Below are 25,740 nucleotides of genomic sequence, written 5' to 3'. Positions count from 1 at the left end.
AAAAGTGTGATGGTTATTATAATAGTCTGGCTTCATATCCCTGAGATACTCAAAGTGGCTTACAAAAAAGGATATCTAAGTCTGGTATCAGATACAGAAATGTCCCTATGGTAACATTTCCTGCCCTCAACCTTTGTCTTCTTTGGTATTGTCTTCTGAGGCAAAGGAGCAAGGCTGAGCAGCTAGATCTCACTCAGTCCATAAAAGAGGTAAGTCTGCTCTTAACTGCATTTGGCAGTTGCCAGGCAAGAGCACCTACTCGGGTTCTCTGAGGCAAGGGAATGGGGCTCAGCAGCAGGAACTTGCTCAGCCCATGATGGAAGAAGCCTTCCTTTATTAAGTAACTTGGATCCAAAGATGTCTAACACAAACAGAAAAGTACTTCTGCTCATACAAGGCACTTGTGTCACAATTTCTGTTGACACTCTCTCCTCCATTTATAGTGTCCTGCACCATAGCCTCCACGTACTTTCTGGGGGATGGGCCCACTTGAGTTGCATCATGGAAGATGGGGGAGAAGAACCTTGGGAACACTGCTTGTACTTCTTAGGATCCAAACTATGTTTACTAAATCCAATACATCAGAGGAAAACTATTTGTCAAATCACAGGTATAACTAGGGGTGCCAACAGGATTTCCTGGGCACATAACACTGTATGTAGATTGGGCCCCCAACATTCCCATTCGCCCCCCACAATCTATTGGTAAGAACTATTGCTTGTGTACATATATTATTTTTTATTTTTATTTAACAAAATGTATACACCACTTGAATGTAAAGACCTCTAAGCAGTTTACAAAAAAACATTAAAATTATCAATAAAACAGTTAAAAACAAGTAATTAAAACATATTTAAAATAATTAAAACAGCTTCTAACTAAAAATATTAAAACAGATCAATATCTATGTGTCTGGATAGGCTTGCCTAAACAAAAAAAATGTTTAATCAGGTACCAAAAATAGTTCACTGAAGGTGCCTGCCTAATGTCTATAGGCAGGGAGTTCCAAAGAGTAGGTGATGCCACACTAAAAGAATGATTTCTTACAAGTGTGCAATGAATATTATGTGGTACCTGTTCTGCAGAGTGAAGTACTTGAGTGGGTACATATGAGGTAAGGTGGTCTCACAAGTAAATTGGTCCCAAGCTTTATATACCAGTAGTGACACCTTGAACTTGGCCCGATAAGAAATTGGCAACCAGTGCAGATCTCTGAGTAGAGGTGCCCATCAGCAATCTGGCTGCAGCATTCTGCACTAATTGCAGTTTCTGGGTCAAGTGCAAGGGAAGCCCCACATACAGGGCATTGCAGTAATTCAGTCTTAAAAACTGATAATACCAACATGAACAGTTGAATCCACAGTCTTGATTTAACATGTATGTATTTAACATATTTTAATCTGCCTTTCAGAGTTCCTGCCCCCACAAGACATTTTTCAACAGTTATAAACAGTTTAAAAACTATAGCCGTATAATTATTAAATGCTTAAATGAGCATTTAAAAGATAGGAACAGCAAAAACTTTGTGCAGCTTCTCTCCTTGTGAACCAATTCTCAGCCTATCTTACCTCAAAGAGTTGTTGCAAAGATAAAAGGGGGAGCACTCAGGAAGCAAAGTCAGATGCAATGATATTATATAATATTAACAAACCATGCAGTGAAGGGCAAAAATGTGCACAAAGGCAGCCCACTCCCCAACTGTTTAACTGCAACATTCCACAGTTCTGATATTTTACAGCAAAACACAAAAAGCAGCAATACACACACAAATACAAATATACTCTAAGCATGTAAAAGTGGGCTGCTGCTGAAAACTATAAAGACAAGCAGGAAAAGGCAGCTATTTTCAGGACTTGCAATGGGTTCCAGCAATGAGCTGGAGGTCAACAAAGCCCTTGCCAATCACAACTCTGATTTCACTTATTGGCTAAAAACCTGAAAGCATGGGGATTGGAGCAGCCAGCTACTAGCTCACCTACCAGACATTGGTGGAAGCCTGACATTTTGGTGTATAACTCTGGACCCAGAGCACTTAGGAACTTAATTTTCTAAAAAAGAAAAGAAAAGAAGCTAAGAGTCTTGGGGCCCAGGTCCAGGAAAAATGGAGCCTTTTTACTCATCTGTCAATGGCCCTTGGTATAACTAACCCATCTAAAAAGCGTCTGTCTTCCATGTTCTCAATAACACCACTCAATAACCATCAAATAACACCACTAAAATGTTAAATTATGAAATGTCTTTTCAAAAAATGCTGAGACATAAAATCAGAAGGCCTTGGATTGTTTCACTTGACAGAATATCGGGAAACTTTGCATTCCAGCTGTTTGATATAGAGAAGAATCCTAGTATCCTTATTCCAATATGGACAAGTTGCATTTCCCCCCCTCAGACTTGCCAGATTTCAAAGTTTCCATTTTTTTAAATGAAGATTAAATATGAACCATGAATTACTGCAAGTAAAGGCAAATATTGGAAGTTAATGTGTTCCTAAATTTATTCCAAGTCAATTGATCTGCTGAAGCACTAATTTTGTTTTAATCACCCTTCCCTGATCTTTGTATAGTTGATTGCATCTAAATCCTGGTTCAAACATTATTCTGGCACTCAGGAGTATACTGCTTTGGAGTGCAGTCAAGCTCTGTTCAAACAGAGGCATCATTTCTGTGAACCACTTTCATATAGGTATAGATGATCTAAACTGAGTGGCCAAGATTGTCACAATTACATTGTGGCTAGAAAAAGATACCATTACAGGTATTTCAGTGCACCTGTAGTTTTTATATACATCGCCTGCATAGAGACACATAAATAGAGCCTTCATGCAAGTAAAATCTGTCAGAGCCAAGGTATAGAACCATATTGATCTCAAGGACTACCAGCTTGCCTCCATTTTGAATCCCCATATTATCATCTGGCAAGATTGTACAAGATAACATGGATTCCAAGACCACGGGAGTCTTTTGTATTTTTTTCAGACTGTAACTGTCTTAGAGCCCTGAACCCTATGCGATTTCAGAAGAGTGGTTCTGCTTAGATAAACTGAACCTTTGCCTCCAAACACTCAAACATTACCACTTTTGGCTTGCCATCTTCTCACTTCTCATCCCCATCTGTCCCTCCAGTCTTGGGGCAGCCTTCAATATTTAACCTATGATTTGTTTTTTCTCATAAAAAACTCATTTTCTGGGAAAGCTTTGATCTGATCTCTGTTTTTCCATTATGCTCCTGTGCACTTTGGTAAATGTACTGGCATCTGGGTCAGCTCTGCCAGACTGAGAGCAACCCAACTTATGGCAGACCAGACAGAGAACTGGAGAGGGGAAAGATTTCCTAGCACTTGAGGCAAATTTCTTCCAGTCATTCATGTTCCATAAGTGCTTATTCTCTGAACAAAGAGAAGTAGGTTTCAAACATGTACACAGAGACATGTGTCCCAGGCAAGCATGGTAACAATGGCCTGCTTCACATCACACAGTAAACCTAATTATTGCTTACTAGGATTGTGTGTACATGTGGTCTTCTGTGCATGAACTTAATGAACATGTGCCACTTCTTTGCTTGTATTCATGCTCGATTCATATGCAATTCACAAAAATATTTTGCTATGATTTTATTAGTGCCATTGGGACTAATATTAAAAGGATAGTAAATAAAAACCAAAACAGGAAATGTAGAAGAACTTCCAAAGCAGAAATTATAGCCACTTGGGACAGATTACTTTGCTTCAAGGACATCAGTCTGCTTTTTTTTAAAAAAGTCCTCATAAAAAATTGTCATTTTAGTGCACATTTCTTTTAATATACACGTCTTTGTATGAAACGTCCCCTAATGTACACATTTTGCAAGAATTTTCCCCTAATATAAGTGCATTTTTGTATGTTGTTTGTATTATGCGTTTTTAGCACACTTTCCCCTGATAAACACATTTTTGATTGGAGAACTGAATCACAAAATTCAGAGAAGTGTGAATTTTGAGAAATAGCTGTGTTTGGTTTCATGTGATGTTTCAGGAAGTATGAATTTCTTTCCATCCTTACCCTGTGATAGAAAAGGTACACAGTTCTGCAAATGGATGGCAGCTGTTGTCTCCACCCCCAGGACTCCCCACCTGAACCTTCAAACGTTTCCCCACCAACTTGCTCCCTGTCTCCTGAAGTTGAGCCAGCACCTAGCAAGCCTTTACTGTCCAATGAGCAGTTGGAGGCTCGCCCCCCCTCACCCCGCATGAGATGACGTGAGAAGCAGGACAGTCAGAGGGTGAAATCACACACGAGTTGGAGGTTATGGGCATAGACCTTCCCTACTTACGGTGGCTCCCCCGACTGAGGTTCTGAGTCAACTTACTCCACACGCTGCAGAGAATGCTTAGTCAGCATAGTTAGCATCAGGTCTATGAAGCACACTGTTTTTGATGTAACCGTGACTCTAATAAAGCAAGAATTATTGCCAGCCTCGCCTACATTTCCTGTGTCAGGCTCTGGGCAGGACAGCAGCATGGGCTGGCAGCATCATGGAGATAATATGCATACAGGGACCATGAAATTTGGGGATATGGTACCCCTACACATGGGATTAACCCTGCCAAATTTCAGGGTTAGCTCTACGGGTTTCCATGCTAGCCACCTTTAAATGTTGGGGTTTTTTTTCTTTATAAAGGTCCTGTTATACAGGGGGCAAATTGCCAACAACAGTAGTGTGTGTGTGTGTGGGAAAATAAACATATTTAATATTAGTAATATCCACTGTGATTAGCAATTGGAAATCATCATCATCATCTCAGAATGCTGGCTAATATGTCCACAAGGGATCACTGGGTGATTGGCTAATAATAGTAATAATAAATAGAATTGCATAACCAATTAAGCTGGCTGCTTATCATTTGTGTTTAGCAACTAGTAGTAGTAGTAGTAGTAGTATTCAGAAAACTGTGGCAATTATGCCAAAATAGTAAACAATGTTTAATAACTCTTAACAATGAGAAGAGAATTTTTAAATTTTTTAAGCAAACAAAAAAAAACACTGGGAATGGATTGGGATTGATTGGGAATGGATAGAAAACAAACACAAGCTGACCAAATGCCACAAACCTGGACCTAGGTTGAGGACTGGATTGAAATTGAGAGAGTACAACCCTGCAGTGTTTTTCCTTGCATATATCCCCAAGTTGAAGCCTGGGCCGAGGAAGTAGTATGCAACAACCTCTACAGTGCAGTACATTCTTAAGATGTATTATGTGAAGAGGAAGAAGACTTAATAGATTAGGCTCTCCTATGTAGCACACACATAAAGCACACCATCTTCTTTGCAAGCAACATCTTGACACAGGACACCAGAAAGAGAAGCTCCCCAGTAAAGGATATTCTATTGCCTGTCATTCCCTCCCAATGTGTTGTTCCTCAGAGCATCTGGAAGCCACAGCTTGTGAAGCCCAAGAGCAAAAATCACATGGAAAATTGAAGTTTAGAATCCCTGGCCTGGGTGTCTGGCACTCATATCAGCACACACCTATACCTGCATGACATCACTACTCCTGTAAAGCTGCAACAGCTCCTCAGACACTGAACAGGTAAATTACTAATCTGTTTCTGTCTTCTGGAGTTTCATGCCACATGGACAAGCTCTTGTGGCCTTTTCACTAGTCTAGTTAGCAAAGCTGTCCTATCTCATTAGTTTTGTCTTTTGAGAATGTATTCTCCATTTTAAGGTGGTGAATGTGGTAGGACATTAGGTAAGACATAAGAGGATTTGTGTGCTATATACTCTACCACATTGTTTAGTGCATAAATGAACATTCCCTCCCCACCCCACTAATCTATCTTCACCCTTTAGTAAAATGCACGGGTTCCTTGTGTAGAGAACAGCAGTAAAGGAAAGCATGAATGTTTTTATATTAGCCAAGCCAAAAATCATCTTTGGCTTTGCTCATATAAAATTGCCATATTACTTTCAAAAAATTATTATTTTAACTCTTAATCAAAATGTTTTTTGGTACCTGTAGTCTTGCAGGAAAACTTTGTTTTAGCATCACATGGGCGTATAGTTCCATTGCAGAACTTTTCATCGCTGCCATCTTCACAGTCCTTTTCTCCATCACATCGCCAGAACTCAGGAATACAATTCCCATCTGGGTGGCACTGAAATTCTTTCCCATTGCATCCTCCCAGAGAGGCCGTTTCTAATGTAGTAGTAGTAGTAATAATAATAATAATAATAATAATAATAATAATAATAATAATAATAATAATAATAAATAAAGATGAGGAATTTTTTCATGAGTCTCCTGTTCCAATACACACACTTCTGCCTGATACTAGGGATGGGAGCCATTGGCTGATGCCACTTTGGAACCATTTTGTTGATATAACATGCAGCATTGGTTCAAGTTCGTTCTTTGTTTGCTATCCACTGTTTTTACTGATCCAGTTTTTTTCCTCTCTGAAAATATTAACATTAGTAACAGTAAATGAAAGGAAATATTAATAAAGGAAAGCAGCTTCGCCACTACCTCCTCCATTGTGACTGAGGCTGGTCAATTTTCATATTAGCAAACAGAGACCGGCTATTTTCCTTTTGGAAAGGAAAGGAGGAAAGCAGCTTTCGGTGCCCCACATCCCCCACCTACTCCTTGGCAAGCCTAGAATCTCTAATGTGGATGAGACCTGCGAAGCTTGCCTTTTAATCATTTAACAGCTTAACACTACAGAGATTAGAAAGCAAGTATAGAGAGTCTCACCCACATTGGGACTCTCTAGAGCAGTATTTCCCAACCAGTGTGCCTCCAGATGTTATTGGACCACAACTCCCATCTTTCCTGACCATTGGCAATGCTGGCTGAGACTGATGGGAGTTGTGGTCCAACAACATCTGGAGGCACACTGGTTGGGAAAGGCTGCTCTAGAGACTCTCAAACAGGGGTGTAATCATCCAGGGTCTCGGGGGGTCTTAGACTCCTTACTGTTTTGGGAGCAGGGTCCCTATGCCTCCAGCATCCTACAAGCCAATCAGCATGAAAGAGGAATGTATTAGTTTTTGAGAAGAGTCTTCCAACATGCTTTCTTCTCCTTTCCTGCTGATTGGCACCAATCGAAGTGAAAAGAGGTGAGTCATCCGCTGAGAAGACTCTTTTCAGTAGCTAACACACTCCCCTTTCATGGTGATTGGCTCCTAGGGATGACTGTTTTGTGGGCATTAACGAGGATCTCATTCTTAACCCAGCAGCAAAGAGGGGGCATGGCTGTTGTTATAACAAAGAGACACTGCACTTCTCAATTTGCCACTATACTAATGCTCTCTAGGGCTAGAAATACCTTTTAATATATTATTGATTGATTGATTGATTGATTGATTGATTGATTTGTATCCCGCCCTTCCTCCCAGCAGGAGCCCAGGGCGGCAAACAAGGCACTAAAAACACTTTAAAACATCATAAAAACAAATCTTAAAATACATGAAGACAAAACAGCGTTAAAGACATTTTAAAAACTTTTTAAAAGGGTTAAAAACATTATTAAAAAAATATTAAGCAATTCTGACACAGACACAGACTGGGATAGCTCTCAACTTAAAAGGCTTGTTGAAAAAGTCTTCGAAAGGCACCGAAAAGATAGCAGAGATGGCGCCTGCCTAATATTCAAAGGGAGGGAATTCCACAGGGTAGGTGCTGCCACACGAAAGGTCCGTTTCCTATATTGTACAAAACAAACCTCCTGATAAGATGGTATCTGCAGAAGCCCCTCACCTGCAGAGAGCAGTAGTCAGTAGTTGTCACAAACCAATGGGTCCAGAGTGGGCTTTTCCAGGAGTGGTCGAATCACTGCCTCTTTCAAGGCAGCTGGAACCACTCCCTCCCGCTATGATGCGTTGACCACACCTTGGATCCACTCGGTCAGACCCCCTCGGCAAGCTTTAATAAGCCAAGAAGGGCAAGGGTCGAGAACACATGTTGCTGGCCGCATCATCACAAGCACCTTGTCCACATCATCAGGCCGCATCAACTGAAACTGTTCCCAAGAAATTGCAGCAGACTTTGCACTGGACACCTCATTGGGGACTACAGTATATGTAGATGGGGCATCAAGACTGCTACGGAGGTTTTGCCCTCAAAGTGCCTTGCAAACAATTCACAGTGGGCCTCCGAAGGGTCTAAGTCTCCATTTCCTGGAGTTGATGTCAACAGACCTGACAATACAGAAAAGCTCCACCGGACGGCTACTTGAGGATGCGATGGAGGCAGAGAAGTGGGCCTTCTTCACTCCCCTCACCGCCACACAGTAGGCACGGTTATGATGTTTTACTCGTGCCTGATCAGCCTCACAGCACGTCTTTCGCCCCTTGTGCTCTAGCCATCGTCCAGCCTGTTTCATTGCCCTTAGCTCACTGGTGTACCAACCGTCGTAATGAGGAATCAAGATACTGAGGATTTTTAATATTTGATTCATCTCAGTGAACCAGAGTTTGAAATGGCCTGCAACAGCAAAGATTCCTGGGAAACAGCCCCTCTGTGACCTCTGAGTACATATTCATTTATTTCTTTATTTATTATTTCAATTTATATACCGCCCTTAGCGAAATAGCTCTCAGGGCGGTGAACAAACAAAATAAAATACAATATATCATAATAAAAATACAAAAACATATACAAACAAACAACGAAAAGCACAGCAAAAACAAAATAAATACTACAAAAATTAAAATACAGATTAAAAGATTAAAAAAGTTAAGAAGATTAAAATGCCTGGGAGCATAAAAAGGTCTTTACCTGGCGCCGAAAAGATGGAAGTGTAGGCGCCAGGCGTACCTCTTCGGGGAGGCTGTTCCACAACTCAGGGGCCACCACAGAAAAGGCCCTAGATCTCGTAACCACCCTCCGGGCTTCCCGATGGGTTGGTACCCGGAGAAGGGCCTTAGATTCTGAACGAAGTGAACGGGTAGGTTCATAGCGAGAGAGGCGTTCCACAAGGTATTGAGGTCCCACGCCGTATAAGGCTTTATAGGTCAAAACCAGCACCTTGAATCTCGCCCGGAAGCAAATAGGAAGCCAGTGCAGACGCGCCAGGACAGGTGTTATATGCGAAGACCGACTGGTCCTCGTCAATAATCTGGCAGCTGCGTTCTGCACCAGCTGAAGCTTCCGAACTGTCTTCAAGGGCAGCCCTACGTAGAGCGCATTACAGTAATCCAATCTTGAAGTTACCAGAGCGTGGACAACGGAGGCGAGGTCGTCCCTGTCCAGATAGGGGCGTAGTTGGGCTACCAGACGAAGATGGTAAAACGCATTCCATGCCACCGAGGCCACTTGGGCCTCGAGAGACAAGGAAGAGTCGAGAAGAACCCCCAAACTACGTACCTGTTCTTTCAGGGGGAGTGTAACCCCATCCAGAACAGGGTAAGCATCCACCATCTGAGCAGGGAAGGCGTTCACCAACAATGTCTCGGTCTTGTCTGGATTGAGTCTCAGTTTATTAGCTCTCATCCAGTCCATTATCGCGGTCAGGCAACGGTTCAGCACATCAACAGACTCACCTGAGGAAGATGAAAAGGAGAAATAGAGCTGCGTGTCATCAGCGTACTGATGGCAACGCACTCCAAAACTCCTGATGAGCGCACCCAGCGGCTGCATGTAGATGTTGAAAAGCATCCAATCTTGAAGTTACCAGAGCATGGACAACGGAGGCGAGGTCGTCCCTGTCCAGATAGGGGCGTAGTTGGGCTACCAGACGAAGATGGTAAAACGCATTCCGTGCCACCGAGGCCACTTGGGCCTCGAGAGACAAGGAAGAGTCGAGAAGAACCCCCAAACTACGTACCTGTTCTTTCAGGGGGAGTGTAACCCCATCCAGAACAGGGTAAGCATCCACCATCTGAGCAGGGAAGGCGTTCACCAACAATGTCTCGGTCTTGTCTGGATTGAGTCTCAGTTTATTAGCTCTCATCCAGTCCATTATCGCGGTCAGGCAACGGTTCAGCACATCAACAGACTCACCTGAGGAAGATGAAAAGGAGAAATAGAGCTGCGTGTCATCAGCGTACTGATGGCAACGCACTCCAAAACTCCTGATGACCGCACCCAGCGGCTGCATGTAGATGTTGAAAAGCATGGGGGACAAGACCGATCCCTGGGGGACTCCACAATGGAGAGTCCATGGTGTCGAGTAATGTTCCCCAAGCACTACCTTCTGGTGACGATCCGCGAAGTAGGAGCGGAACCACTGCCAAGCAGTGCCCCCGACACCCAACTCCACGAGTCTCCCCAGAAGGATACCATGGTCGATGGTATCAAACGCCGCTGAGAGATCAAGGAGAATCAACAGAGTCACACTCCCCCTGTCCCTCTCCCGACAAAGGTCATCATACAGGGCGACCAAGGCTGTTTCGGTGCCAAAACCGGGCCTGAAACCGGATTGAAACGGATCTAGATAATCGGTTTCATCCAAGAGCGCCTGGAGTTGGCTGGCAACCACCCGCTCCAAAACCTTGCCCAAAAAAGGGACACGTCTTGCAATGCCTGAAGGTATAGACTTCCTGACTCCCATGGAAATTTGGATTTGTCACCCAGTAAGAATAGGCGCTCCTTTCAAACAAAGGAAATGCTTATGATAATCTAGGCCATCAGGAGGAAACCAAAATAGCTCCTTTCAAACTAGGAGGTGTTGTGCATTTCTAAGCCTTTGGAGAAGACAGGATAAACTCCTGTCAAACAAAGAAACTGTTTTACACAAGGATTATGATAATCTTAACCTTGAGGAATCATCAGGAATCTACAGCAGGGAAATCACACCTATCATATGGGAATTTATCAGAAAATGAGTGGGTTCCCACCTTCCTGATCACATTTACATTGGGTTTACTCTGGGGTCAGTTTAGTTAGAAAAAGATATAAAACCTGAGGAGTGAGAAGGGGAGGGGTGCCTCTTCTGGAGGGCTCCAGCTGCTGCTTCACTTACCAACATACTCTAGCATTTTTGGGACAAATTGCAGAGCTTCAGAGCTAAGGATTGGGTGAGATCTTTCAAATCTAGCACTGGTTACACAAGGGCAGAGCTTTTGGCTCATTGGACTAGATATGAAAGGTCTCTCTCTGTTTTAGGCTTCAAGCAACTCTCCAGGAAAGGTATATACAACTATCTGGGCCTTTTTTCCTTTCCTTTTTTCTTTCTTTCTGTGTGGGTGAGCTTAATGTGAAAGTGTTTATAGGGCTAGTCTCTTTGCTCTAGTCTATCCAGTGTTGTTGAATGAATGAATAATAGTTAGAAAGCTGCTCATTGTTAACTGCAACTGTATACTGCAATATTCTTTTCCTTGTTCCTTCTCTTAATAAAACCACTCTTTATTTTACTTTCAGTGTATGTGTTATTGGGTTAAGGGTAAAATTATACATGCTCTGGGGGTGACGTGCGGCTAACTCCAGCAAAAAGATCCTGCTGCTCTCTTTTGGGGACTTGGATTTCTAGTGAGCTACGCTCATGAGGGAGTTCAAGGTCCCTTCAGCCTGATGCACCTCACTGTTCAACAGCATGACAAGGGCTTCAACAGGGTCACCTGCTCTATCTACTGGGAACTCCCCCAGGGCATTCAGGAATCCAGTGGATTCCATTAGGCTCCCGGGCAGACCATCGTGATCTGTCCACCACCCCTGTAGGGAAGGATCGGAGTCATAAATCTAAACTTCACCAGGAAGTGATCTGACCATGACAATGGGGTGACAACCACCCCCGCTATTTCCAGACCACCCCTTCCTTCATCTGGAGCAAAAACCAAGTCGAGGGTGTGCCCTGCCCTATGTGTTGGGCCAGTAACAACGTGAGACAGCCCCATGGTCGTCATGGAGGCCATAAAGTCCCAAGCCGGAACACTAGAGGCAGCCTCTGCATGGACATTGAAATCACCCAGCACTATCGTTCTGGGCTCCTCCAACACCACAGCCAAGATTACCTCCGCCAGCTCAGTCAGAGAAGCTGCCGGGCAGCAGGGTGGACGGTACACCAGCAGCAACCCTAGTTTGCTGTCTCCTTGGCCCAACACCAGGTGCAGGCCCTCACAGCCAGCTCCAAGACAGAGTGGTTTCCTGGTGACAGAGATGGAAGTTCTGTAGACCACAGCAACTCCTCCCCCCCATCCCTGCAGCCTGTGTTGGTGCTGCAGCAAGTATCCAGGTGGGCAAAGTTGGGTTAGATCAGCTCCTCCAAGCTCACCCACCCAGGTCTCGGTAATACACACCAAATAGGCACCTTCATCCACAAACAAGTCATGAATGAGAGTGGTCTTATTATGTACCGATCTGGCATTAAACAACAACACACACGGGTCAGTGGGCACAGCAGATGAGCAACGAGGAACCCATCCATGAGAGGAGTGGCAGCAAGGAACAAGGTACAGGTAGCCTTGCCTTCACCTTCTGTGGTAATTCACTACCTCCCCATGGCTATATTTCCCTCTGCCTATAATCACTGAAATTGGGGTGGCATCACCCATGTTCCTCCGTGCTAAGACTCCTCCTAAATACCTAATATGGGCCCAACATGAGCCCACCAACAAAGCCTGCCTGAGCGAATTATCCCAGTAGGCCTCTGTGAGGATAGGAAACACACATTCAAACTTACTTACACAGGGCCCATATACTCCTCCTCCTGTCTCACACCCAGGGAGGGCCAGCCTTCTGCCAATTACAGACTCTCACTCTGAAGGCATCTGGCGACTTTCTCCTATCATTCAGTTCACTGCACAGGCTCCAACCCTGTGCAGGAACTACACATGCACCACACCCCCTCCACACCACCAATCTCTTCTAGACTGGTTTAATAGAAAACAAATTAAAAAATACAAAACAAGAAAAAGTAATAGAAGGGAGGTAACGCCCTCATGCTCAGCACTCCCTAAGGGGCTCCCCAAGGGCAGCTGGGCTTTTATGCCTCCTGGCCCAGCCAGCAGCTGTTGCAAGGGGCTGTGAGATTAACTGCAGCCTCTCTCTGGAGCAGGGGCCAGGCAGGGGGTCCCAGTCCTTGCAGCACTTACCAGGGACTTCAGCTGTCTGGACAGACAGCAGCCCAAAGGAGCTAGTGGCCAGCACCCAGATGCCAGATACTCACTCCCAGGGCAGGTCTTCTTCAGTCCCCTCGTGCTGCAGCTGTTCCCCAAATTATAGGTTTGACTTGTTCCCCTCACTTGGAGCTTAGATTATTTAAGTGGAGGGGGTGGCAGAAAAAGAGAGCGACCATCCTGTACTGGTGTGCTGTGGTAAAATCAATAAAAGAACAATGTATTTCCTCAAAAGAAAAAAATAGTGTCGGGGGGGAAAGCCATTGAAGTTTGGATCAAACAGGATCACTCTGCAAAGATGGAAAATGAGCCAACTTTGAAAAACCCTGTGCTAAATCCAAATTCAGTGGAATTCTCACCCATCCCTACCTGATATTGAATCAGAGATCCTACCTATGCTTATACAGCGGCAACTATACTTAAGCGCACAAAGAGATAAGCAACCTTCCCCTGTCTAGTGCCTGAAATCTGCTATACAAAATAAATTATCAATTCACTGCTTCATGTTCAGCAAGTTCCCAGTAGTTCACATTTCTCTATTAACCACAAATAAATTCGCTAATAGGCAAAAAACCTTGCGGTTTAAGAGTTTACCTATAGCCCACAGATATTCCCATCAAACTTTGGAAAGGAGGGGAATTGGGCAGCTATAGTGAATGCACCAGGGGAGCAGGAGACCTGACCTCCTCTCTGAGATATTGTACTGCCCTACAAATTTTTAAAAATGCAAACACAGTTTGGGTTGGTCTTTCACAGTCCAATCCACTTCCTGTATAACTTGGAAGAATTTTGTCACATGTGGTCACAAGGATTATGAGAACTCTGACAGAAAAAGTCCAAAAAGGGACTCTTTTCTCTCTTTTTAAACTTTGAACTCTAGATTCTCTCTGAATGTTTTGTGTATCACCATGAAAATTTAGAGGGTTGCTAAGCAAGCGTTTCTGAGTTCAGGACTATTAATTTTGTAAGGTTTTGTTTTGAAATGAGGTTATGGGAAGCATCAGAATGGCATAGGGGATATTTTCAATTTAACATTGCAGAATGCAAAAAAAAATCCATGCTGATTATAGTATACAGCCACTCTCATGGCTGTATAATAAATACCTCTTTCTTTTCTTGGATCTCATGGTTACTGAGATGCAAATAGGGTGTGTGGTAGAGCCCTTTCATTTCATAAAGGTCTCAGATTCAGCAAATATTATATTTTTTATTAGCTGTGCTTCACTGGACTAGAATGAACTGTGCAAACAATGTTGGCTTCAACAATCCATTCCAGAATTGTAGTGCCAAAACTCAGTGGATCAGGACCTGATGATTCAACCTGTCCTGAGACCACAACCGGCATGGTTTTATAGCTAACCAGCAAGCAACTGAAATATTGGGAGCAAAGAAATGTATGCCGTCAAGCACCCTGCAGCATTCAGAGATCTGAGAAATTCTGAAGACCTTATAATGAATCTAAGGTCAGTTTGATGGAGCTACGTCTGGTTGTTTTTGCTTTAGAATAGGTATACATAGTCTTCATTTTGGACCCTCTCCTATTCTCCTTTGTTAAATAAATTATGTTCTTTGCAGAAGCAATGAGAAAAGACAGAGTAAGTAGGAGCTGTCTGGTCAATTATTATTTGACTACTGGCTATTTCTTCTGATTTCAGCCTGCTGGTTAGAGAAGGGAAAGGCTAGTGGGTTGAAGAGACCTCGTGTTAAATGGGGTCCTTGGCATTATTATTTATTATTTTATTTATTTTATTCAATTTTTATACCGCCCACAGCCAGAAGGCTCTCTGGGCGGTGCACAACAGTAAGTAAAATACAATAAAATCACATAAAAAACACTAAAAGGCAAACATATTAAACAATTAAACAATCTGGTACATATTAAAAGCTAATAAAATATATTAAAATGCCTGGGAAAATAAAAAGGTTTTGACCTGGCGTCGGAAAGATAGAAGTGTAGGCGCCAGGCGTACCTCGTCGGGGAGACTGTTCCATAATTCGGGGGCCACCACTGAAAAGTCCCTAGATCTTGTTACAACCCTCCAAGCCTCTCTATGGGTCGGAACTCAGAGGAGGGACTTTGATGTTGAACGTAGTGAACGGGTAGGTTCGTATCTTTTTTACCCCCATCCCACCCTTCCACACGCGCACACACTAGCTTGAAACATGCCTCCTCCTACTGCCATGCAAAGTATATAGTAATCCGTGGTCTGGAATTAAATTCATTCTTACTTTTTCTTCTACTATGATAGTTACTAAACCAAAGCTTTCTTTAAATTTGGAAACATGTTTTTAGTTACCAATTTCCTTTAACCAGTCCATTGATCCTGAGAAAATCAGAAAGCGGTTGCACTGAAGCATGTCATGTCTTTATTTTGCTCAGAGACTGAAAGAACTTCAAGGCTACCTATGGTTGTTTTACAAAAATATTTGCACCATAAGTTTAGCTTTTGCAAGGTTTGCCAGTGTAATTTTCCCCAGCTCTTTTTACACTGCTATTTTGTGATGTTACTTTGAGGCACTTTCAAGGAACCCTTGCTCAAAGTCATCACATCACTGAGTTTCAAAGCAGGGATAAATCAATGCTTGGGGCTTCACAGTATGATGTCTTCAGCACTACATACATCATATTCCACAACACAGAACTCAAACACTTATATTCCTGACTTTAGAACATATTGCTGCCATGAGAATAAACTTTCCAGTACGTAATATTCTACTGACCAGCCATTCATGCACTCATAGATTTGTGTCAGGTTTATGAGTGGTAAACTGTATGCAGAACCTCGAGCCTATTTGTGATTAAACCAATCAAGTTTTTCTTAATCTCCAGCAGCAGCCAGCTATTCTGCTGTTGATAAGATGCCTTGTTTGGGTCCTAGTGCCCCTAATTAAAATCAGTAACTTTTCTTCTTGGGTAGCACGATAATAACCACATATGAGTGGCTACCACGAACACAATAGTCAACCAAATCAGCTCTTATATGTCATGTGTATACTTGAGAAAATGTGGATGACCAGTTGTAAATATGGACTGTGTCTATCATGGCTTGTGGATGCAAAAATTGCTATTGGTGTGGTTGGAATTGGAAACACTTTTTAATGTCTGGCATATGCTCAAGGTACGAATTCTTGACATGAAATCTTTGGCCAGATATCCTTCTGACTACCAGCTTTGTTTTGTTTTTTGAATGATCTGCTTTTATTGTCTTTTAGCTTAGGGACAAATGGATGACATCAGATTCCTGGATTCACACCACCAACCTTTATTTATTTATTAAATTTATATTCCACCCTTTCTCCCAGTAGGAGCCCAGAGCAGCAACCAAAAACACTAAAAAACACTTGAAAACATCATAAAAAACAGACTTTAAAATATATTAAAACAAAACATCTTTAAAAACATGTTAAAATATCTTTTTTTAAAAAGAAAATCCTTTAAAAACATCTTTAAGAGCAATTCCAACACAGATGCACACTAGAATAAGGTCTCTACTTAAAAGACTTGTTGAAAGAGGAAGGTCTCCGTAGGTGCTGATAACAGATATTTATTTATTTATTGCATTTGTATACCGCCCTATAGCCGAAGCTCTCTGGGTGGTTTAAAACATTTAAAAACAGTAAAAACAAATATACAAATCTAAAAACACATTTTTAAAAAGCAATTTAAAAACACATGCTAAAATGCCTGAGAGAAGAGGAAAGTCTTGACCTGGGGCCGAAAAGGTAACAGTGTTGGTGCCAGGCACACCTTGTCAAAAAGTTCATTCCATAATTTGGGGGCCACCACTGAGAAGGCCCTCTCCCTTGTTGCCAGACTCCAAACTTCCCTCGCAGTAGGCACACAAAGGAGGGCCTTTGATGTGGAGCATAGTGTACGGGTGGGTTCGTGTCGGGAGAGATGTTCCATCAGGTACTGTGGTCCTAAGCCATGTAAGGCTTTATAGGTTAAAATGAGCACCTTGAATTGAGCTCAGAAACATACAGGCAGCCAATGCAAGCGGGCCAGAATCAGTTTTATATGTTCGAACCGTCTGGTCCCTGTTACCAATCTGGCCGCTGCATTTTGCGCAAGCTGCAGTTTCCGAACCGTCTTCAAAGGCAGCCCCACGTAGAGTACATTGCAGTAATCTAATTTGGAGGTTACCAGAGCATGGACAACTGAAGCCAAGTTATCCCTGTCCAGATAGAGCCATATCTGGGCCACCAACCAAAGTTGGTAGAAGGCACTCTGTGCCACCGAGGCTACCTGAGCCTCAAGTGACAGAGATGGTTCTAGGAGAACCCCCAAGCTACGAACCTGCTCCTTCAGGGGGAGTGCAACCCCATCCAGGACAGGTTGAACATCTACCATCCGTCAGAAGAACCACCTACTAGCAGCATCTCAGTCTTGTCTGGATTGAGCCTCAGTTTATTAGCCCTCATCCAGTCCATTGTCGCAGCCAGGCACTGGTTCAGCACATTGACAGCCTCACCTGTAGAAGATGAAAAGGAGAAATAGAGCTGCGTGTCATCAGCATACTGATGGCAACGCACTCCAAAGCTCTGGATGAACGGTTTCATGTAGATGTTGAACAGCATGGGGGAGAGAACTGACCCCTGCGGAACCCCATACTGGAGAGTCCAGGGTGCCGAGCAATGTTCCCCAAGCACCACCTTCTGGAGCCGACCCGCCAAGTAGGAGTGGAACCTCCGCCATGCAGTTCCTCCCAGTCCCAACTCAGCCAGTCTTCTAAGAAGGATACCATGGTCGATAGTATCGAAAGCCGCTGAGAGATCAAGGAGAATCAACAGAGTCACGCTCCTTAGCCCGGCTGAGGGCGACTAGCTTTGAGGAAACAAATGCTACTCTCTTTGTGTATATACTTTTTCTTTTCTTTTAAATAAACTTCCCTTTTATAAATGGTGTATATTACTTGAAACTAGCGATTCTAAATCCAGTCTGCTCGCAGGATGCTACTGATTACTGTTGATTAATGTGGGTTGATACCCGTGGAACTCATGTAGCTCTCTGAGATCCCCTTTCTCAGAGAAAATAGCAAGAAAAACGGGTGGTGGCAGTTACTACCATGAACTTAATCCTGTAGGAGAGAGAGTTTGCCTGGGAAGCAGAGATCCAAGGGAGTTGGGACTGTTCTCAGAAGGAAAGAACCCCCCTTGGGGTGCTGAGGGCAAGGGGGGCAATCTTTGACAACACCCTACTGCTTATTAATTGGCTATGGAGAGTCCTGAGTTCTTATATTATCTACCAACTAACACCACAGCACACATACCCACAGCAGTAGTGGATGGTATGTTGAGGCAGGGGCACTCACCTGACCACCTGATAACTGAGTCACAGCTGCTTACTGGGAGGGAGAGGGGGAGGTTGGAGGTGGGAGAGAGGTTGGTGCACTGCAAATGCACTGGCACAACCAATCCAGAGGTCCTGCTGTTGCACTGAACCATCCTGACCTCCCTGCTGCATCATCCCTCCTCCTCCCAGTAAGCAGCAGCGACTCATTTGTTTAGAGGTTAGATGAGTGACACACGCACACCATCTGCTCCTGATCCAGAGTCAAGTGCCCTTTTATTCAGAAACATGCAGACAATTGCCCTTACATTTTGTTCACCTGGAAATCTCCCTCTGTTTCCCTAAGGGTTAACTAGTCTTGGACGCCTGAACTTCAGTCTTTGTTGTTCTTTGCTGAGAAGTGTCCTTGCTGGCCTTCACTTCTCCCATGGATCCTCCATTCCCTAAATATACTAGTCACAGGACCCCCCCGACTTCTGCCTACTATCCAAAAGTGGTCCAAAAGGCAGTTACATTCCCTAACCAACTCCCTGAAGCCTTAGTTTGGTTGTCTGACAGTATCTCCATCTCTCAGTAAATAGCTGTCATGGCCTCTGAATGAGGATTTCATTTTCCTTTGGATTTATGTTGCTATTGAGGATCTTGGGCTTCTGACAGATCATAAAAGGAATCAGATTACTGGCTTCCAGCACTTCCTCTCCCTCCCACAAACATTGAAGCATCACCATGCAGCTGCTCTTCACTCAGTACTGAATGCATCATCTCTCTTTCCTTACTTTTGGGACAAGCTTTCAGTAATTTGCCTTATAATTTGCCTTTTCTTTTAGTTTTTCCATGAAAGCTCTCATTTTGTCTCTATTACTCTCTCTTGGGTATCTTAAGAGAATTTCCTGCTGCCTAGATCCAATTTCCAAATATTACCCATGTTGCACTCCTGTATTAACATAAAAGTTTCTGGGCCAACTCTACCAGACTAACAGCAGCCTGTCCTTTAGCAGAACGGAGCCAGGGTTACAGAGGAAAAGGCTCCCCTAGCACCAGATTCATTCCCTCCACTTCATTGTTCATGTTACACAGGGCTTTTTCATGGAATGAACACAGAGAAATATGTTGTAGCCATGTGTTCTAAGGAAGTGTGGTAACAGGGCATATCCAACTGTTACAGAGTTTATGATGAAGTTTTGCCTAAATTGTTTGGAACAAAGAAACGTAAAGGAATGTCTATTTCAGTAAGATCCACACCATAGTCAGTGTAGCTATATTGTGTGGTAGGAGGCCCTTTTGCACATCCCAATACCATCTGTGGTGCAAATGGTGGGAATATTTGAAAGGGACTTCTCTATTGTGGCATGCATGCTTTGGAACCAGCTGAGAACATTCTCATTTCAAATGATTTTCACCTGACCATCGACTGAACTTTCACATGAACTTCCTCATACACTGAGGTCACAGTATCACACTGGCATGCCCTACCCCCTGCCTCTGGCCACATGTTCAGTAATCATGATGAGTTATGAACAAAGGACTCTTCTACACAAGGGGAAATCCTGGATCAATCAGAAGTGCTTCTTTATTATTCTATGATTTATCTTGCTTTTCAGGCAACTGTTGTCTCCCAAAGTGGCTCACATCAACAATTTTAAAAAGAGAAAGAGAGGCCCTCACAATGAACTAAGAATATAAGAGCCCTGCTGGATTAGGCGAAAGGGGGTTCGTCTAGTCCATCATCCTGATCTCACAGCAGCCAACCAGATGCCTATGGTAAGTCCACAAGCAGGACGAATTCTTTAAAAAGTGATATAGAGGTCCTGTTAATGGGCTTGTAACCTAAAAAGACAAAACGCACAAGGGGAAACACTGAGGGGGTGGGTGGGAGTAGACCAAGGAGATCAGTTCTTCATGGTCAAAACTAAGTGGTGAGCTACAATGATTTATCATTCAGTTACAGTCATCCTGATCTTTCTTGGCTGATATTCTTGCTGGAATAACAGTGGGTGGCTCCTGTTCCTTTGGTGAATGGATGGGACCACAGTGTCATTTCCTCTTTGCTTCAGCAGTCCCAGGGCAAGTGGTAGTTGAAGCAGAGTGTTCTTTCTAGTGGTGGGGGTGGGGAGACCAAGCTTCATGCATAGTCTTCTTTGGCTGACAGATGTGTCTAGGTTAGTCTCCCTCTTGCTGTGGTGTTCTACCTGAGAGGTTATGGGTACAGCCTCCAGAGGTCCTTGGCACCCTGATTTATAGCAGAGACCAGAGTGTACTACTTTTCAGCTTTGTAGCCTCAGGACAGCTCCTTGGTATGTGTGTAGGGCTGCCAAATTGATAGGTGGTGGTGGATCATCTGACCAGGTTCTAGGTCAGCAGCTTAAGGCAAGACTGGCCAGGGCAACTTTGTGACTGTGTGTTCTTCATGCTGGGGAGGTTCCTGTCTACTCCTTCCTTGCTTCTTTTTAGTTTGTTAAAAAATGGAAAGAGGTGATATATATCTTTCTTTAATAAAACAATAATTGAGCTTAATTAAAATGAAAGGAACCAGATATATATTTTTCTTTAATAAAATAATAATTGAGCTTAATTAAAATGAAAGAAACCGGATACTCAACTGTTTATTCCGGCTGTACCTACTCAACTTTTTAATCTTTTCTCAGCATGCATGCCATCTTTCCCATATTTAGATGAGTAATATGTACAAACAGAAATGCATATAGGGTGAACTAGATTTTTTAAAGAATTGCAAACCAAATTTTAAGTATGGTATTTAAAATCACATTCTCAGAGACAGCTTAGCCTCAAGCTAAACAGCAGCCTGTGGGTAAACTCACATTTATATATAATGCATGTTGCTTTTAATGTTTAAATATTCATTCTTTTATGTTAAAAGCATCAGGATGACGGAAATCTGTGAGGATAAATCATGAGTTTTAATAGAGATTTTAAGCTTTCTCTCTCTCTCTCTCTCTCTCTCTCTGTGTGTGTGTGTGTGTGTGTGTGTGTGTGCATATGTATTTTCCCCTCAAAGGCAATTTGGATCCCACCCTCTACTGAAAACACAAGAGGAAAGATTTATCCATGCTTCTAGACTACAATAATAGTTCCACCATGTATAACATGGTTATTCAAATGAAAATAATGGGTTTTTGGTTCAGCACTGTGGTAGATCTGAGGGCCGGGGAGGGGGGGTCGCCATGGTCTATAGGAGTTCTTTTCCTCTCACCAAGCACCCTGTCCAGACGGCAACTGGTCTGGAATGTCTCCACCTTGTATTGGGCCAGGGAGACAGACTAGGAATACTGTTGGTGTACCGTCCACCTTGCTGCCCAACAGCTTCCTTAGCTGAGCTGACAGAGATAGTCTCGGAGGTGCTGTTGAGATCCCCTAGACTTTTGGTACTGGGGGATTTCAACGTCCATGCCGAGGCTGTCTTATCTGGCGCAGCTCAGGACTTCATTGCCTCCATGACAACAATGGGGCTGTCTCAATTTTCTACTGGCCCAACGCATGTGTCGGGACATACTCTTGATCTGATCTTCGCCACTGGACATGGAGATGGTGATCTGGTGGTGGGGTGTTTTTCATCTACCCCATTGTCATGGACAGATCACCGCTTGTTGAGATTTAGACTCACAGCGGCTCTTTCCCTCTGCAAAGGTGGAGGATCTATTAAGTTGATCCGCTCCCGGAGCCGGATGGATCCCGTAGGTTTTCAGAGGGCTCTGGGAGATTTTCCGGCTGATAGGACCGGTGCTCCTGTCGAGGCCCTGGTCGCACTGTGGAATACGGAAATGACCCGGGCTATTGACATGATCGCTCCCGCGCGCCCCCTCCGGTGTAGAGCTCATACCGCTCCGTGGTATACTCCGGAGCTGAGAGCGATGAAACAAGAGAGGAGGAGGCTGGAGTGCAGATGGAGGAAAACTCCCAGTGGATACAACTATGCTTTGGTAAGTGCCACCAATAAGTTGTATACAAAAGCGGTAAGGACAGCAAAGAAGCTCTATTTTGCTGCCTCTATTAGATCATCTTTATGCCGCCCAGCGGAGCTTTTTAAAGTCGTGCGAGGGCTCTTACACTCTGGCCCCCACGATACTATGGAAACATCTGAGACCCGCTGCAACGAAATTGCTGGACACTTTCAAGATAAGATTGCATGTATCCGCAGGGACCTTGACTCTGATGTTGTGACAGATGAATCCATTGAAGTGTCCGGAGCACGGCCTTGTCCTTCTTTATTGGATGAGTTTCAGTTGGTGCAGCTCGAGGAAGTGGACAAGGTGCTTGGAATGGTTCGGGCAACCACGTCTGTTCTGGATCCTTGCCCATCTTGGCTAGTGAAAGCTAGCAGGGCTGGGACCACCGGTTGGGCCAAGGAAGTGGTTAACGCCTCCTTGAGGGAGGGAGTAGTCCCTGGTAGCCTCAAGGAGGCAGTAGTGAGACCTCTTTTAAAGAAACCCTCCTTGGACCCAGATAATCTGAATAACTATAGACTGGTGGCGAATGTCCCTTTTTTGGGCAAGGTTTTGGAGCGGGTGGTTGCCAGCCAACTCCAGGCGCTCTTGGATGAAACCGATTATCTAGATCCGTTTCAATCCGGTTTCAGGCCCGGTTTTGGCACCGAAACAGCCTTGGTCGCCCTGTATGATGACCTTTTTCGGGAGAGGGACAGGGGGAGTGTGACTCTGTTGATTCTCCTTGATCTCTCAGCGGCGTTTGATACCATCGACCATGGTATCCTTCTGGGGAGACTCGTGGAGTTGGGTGTCGGGGGCACTGCTTGGCAGTGGTTCCGCTCCTACTTCGCGGATCGTCACCAGAAGGTAGTGCTTGGGGAACATCACTCGACACCATGGACTCTCCATTGTGGAGTCCCCCAGGGATCGGTCTTGTCCCCCATGCTTTTCAACATCTACATGCAGCCGCTGGGTGCGCTCATCAGGAGTTTTGGAGTGCGTTGCCATCAGTACGCTGATGACACGCAGCTCTATTTCTCCTTTTCATCTTCCTCAGGTGAGTCTGTTGATGTGCTGAACCGTTGCCTGACCGCGATAATGGACTGGATGAGAGCTAATAAACTGAGACTCAATCCAGACAAGACCGAGACATTGTTGGTGAACGCCTTCCCTGCTCAGATGGTGGATGCTTACCCTGTTCTGGATGGGGTTACACTCCCCCTGAAAGAACAGGTACGTAGTTTGGGGGTTCTTCTCGACTCTTCCTTGTCTCTCGAGGCCCAAGTGGCCTCGGTGGCACGGAATGCGTTTTACCATCTTCGTCTGGTAGCCCAACTACGCCCCTATCTGGACAGGGACGACCTCGCCTCCGTTGTCCACGCTCTGGTAACTTCAAGATTGGATTACTGTAATGCGCTCTACGTAGGGCTGCCCTTGAAGACAGTTCGGAAGCTTCAGCTGGTGCAGAACGCAGCTGCCAGATTATTGACGAGGACCAGTCGGTCTTCGCATATAACACCTGTCCTGGCGCATCTGCACTGGCTTCCTATTTGCTTCCGGGCGAGATTCAAGGTGCTGGTTTTGACCTATAAAGCCTTACACGGCGTGGGACCTCAATACCTTGTGGAACGCCTCTCTCGCTATGAACCTACCCGTTCACTTCGTTCAGAATCTAAGGCCCTTCTCCGGGTACCAACCCATCGGGAAGCCCGGAGGGTGGTTACGAGATCTAGGGCCTTTTCTGTGGTGGCCCCTGAGTTGTGGAACAGCCTCCCCGAAGAGGTACGCCTGGCGCCTACACTTCCATCTTTTCGGCGCCAGCTAAAGACCTTTTTATGCTCCCAGGCATTTTAATCTTCTTAACTTTTTTAATCTTTTAATCTGTATTTTAATTTTTGTAGTATTTATTTTGTTTTTGCTGTGCTTTTCGTTGTTTGTTTGTATATGTTTTTGTATTTTTATTATGATATATTGTATTTTATTTTGTTTGTTCACCGCCCTGAGAGCTATTTCGCTAAGGGCGGTATATAAATTGAATAATAAATAAAAAATAAATTTATATTACAATAAGCTATTAAAAATCATTGGTTATACATCTGGGCCCTAATCTAAAGGTTGTATTCAACTAAGCCATACTCACAGTAGACCCACCAAAAAAAATAATTTAAGTTAGTCACATCCATTGATTTCAGCAGGTCCGTTTTTTACTTTGTTGGATACAGTTCTAACAGAAGATGTTTTCAGCTGGAATGGGGATATGATGTATTATACAAAAGGACTTTGCTGTGGGGTCATTGTACCAGTGGTGGACAGCACGGTGGGGCATCAGCACTTACCTGATGTCCAGTTGGTTGCATCACTGCTGCTTACTAGGAGGTAGTGGTAGAGGGGGGACAAGGCAGTGGTGAAGGTATCATGATGCAAACAGACCTGTGGGAGCCCAGATTGACTCTGCCAGTGCATTTGCAGCATATTGACCTCACTCCTCCCCCTCTACCTCCTGGTAAGCAGTAGCAATGTGACCAACCAGAGGCCAGGTGAGCGGCAGCACCCCATCACACTATTCACTGCTGGTTAGTATACATTTCTCACACTATAATTTCAAGACAATTAGTGCTTTTTTATGTATGTATGTATGTATGTATGTATGCTATTTAAAACATTTTAACCTTCCTTTCCATATAAATGGAAACCTGCAAAAAGTCATAAACATTATAACAGCCGTTACAAAGCATTCTTTGCAGAAACATACATTTTGTAATTGGTATTGATAGATTTTCTGCCAATGTTTAGATATATTAATATAATAGTTATATGATACAAACAATCATAGTAAAAAATGCTTAGGTTTAATTTCATCATTTGAACTCCATTTGAGCAGATAACTATGACTTGGGAGACCAGGGTCTGAATTCCCACTTAGTCATGAAGTTCACTGGATGACCTTGGGCTAGTCATTGTCTCTCAGCCTAATCTACCTCACAGAGTTGTTGTGAGATTAAATGGGAAGTGAAGAACTGTGTGCATCATCTTGACCTCCTTAGAAGAAAGGTGGGATATAAATATGAGAAATAAATAAAATAAATAAATTTAATAAAAATATTTGTAGCAAGCAGCAAAAATGTAGAATCGAGATCAATACAAAGACCCCAATATCAGGGTTTTTTGGACTGATGACTTGTTCCAGCATCCAGGCTGCTTGTGCACATATGTGTCATGTTACCATAGGCACTTTCCATCAATGCAGATAGAAAATGTCAGCACAGACTGAACATCTAAATTCACTTCCTCAAACAAGCTGTATTCTTTGAATGGATTTTACCTTTCATCTTAAATGAAACATACTTCTTTTATTTATTGAAGTATTTCTATACCGCCTTTCAGTCCTTAAAAGGGTCCCTAAGGCAGTTTACTACTATAAACATACACCTCAATACAATGAAAACTGAGTGCTGTCATTTTAAAGACAGC

The 25,740-nt window shown here is 43.7% G+C and overlaps 1 protein-coding gene across 1 annotated transcript in view; it reads right to left on the bottom strand.

Annotated features, from left to right (window-relative positions):
- LRP1B (LDL receptor related protein 1B) overlaps nucleotides 1-25,740 on the bottom strand; it is a 524,827-nt gene that overhangs the window by 409,657 nt on the left and 89,430 nt on the right. The window contains 1 exon segment of the mRNA XM_061608878.1: nucleotides 5,993-6,175. Within this exon segment, the coding sequence (XP_061464862.1) occupies nucleotides 5,993-6,175 (183 nt within the window).

The sequence above is a fragment of the Rhineura floridana genome, chromosome 2 (genome assembly GCF_030035675.1).
Source record: "Rhineura floridana isolate rRhiFlo1 chromosome 2, rRhiFlo1.hap2, whole genome shotgun sequence".
Lineage (NCBI taxonomy): Eukaryota > Metazoa > Chordata > Lepidosauria > Squamata > Rhineuridae > Rhineura > Rhineura floridana.
This window is presented reverse-complemented; position numbering and strand designations above follow the sequence as displayed.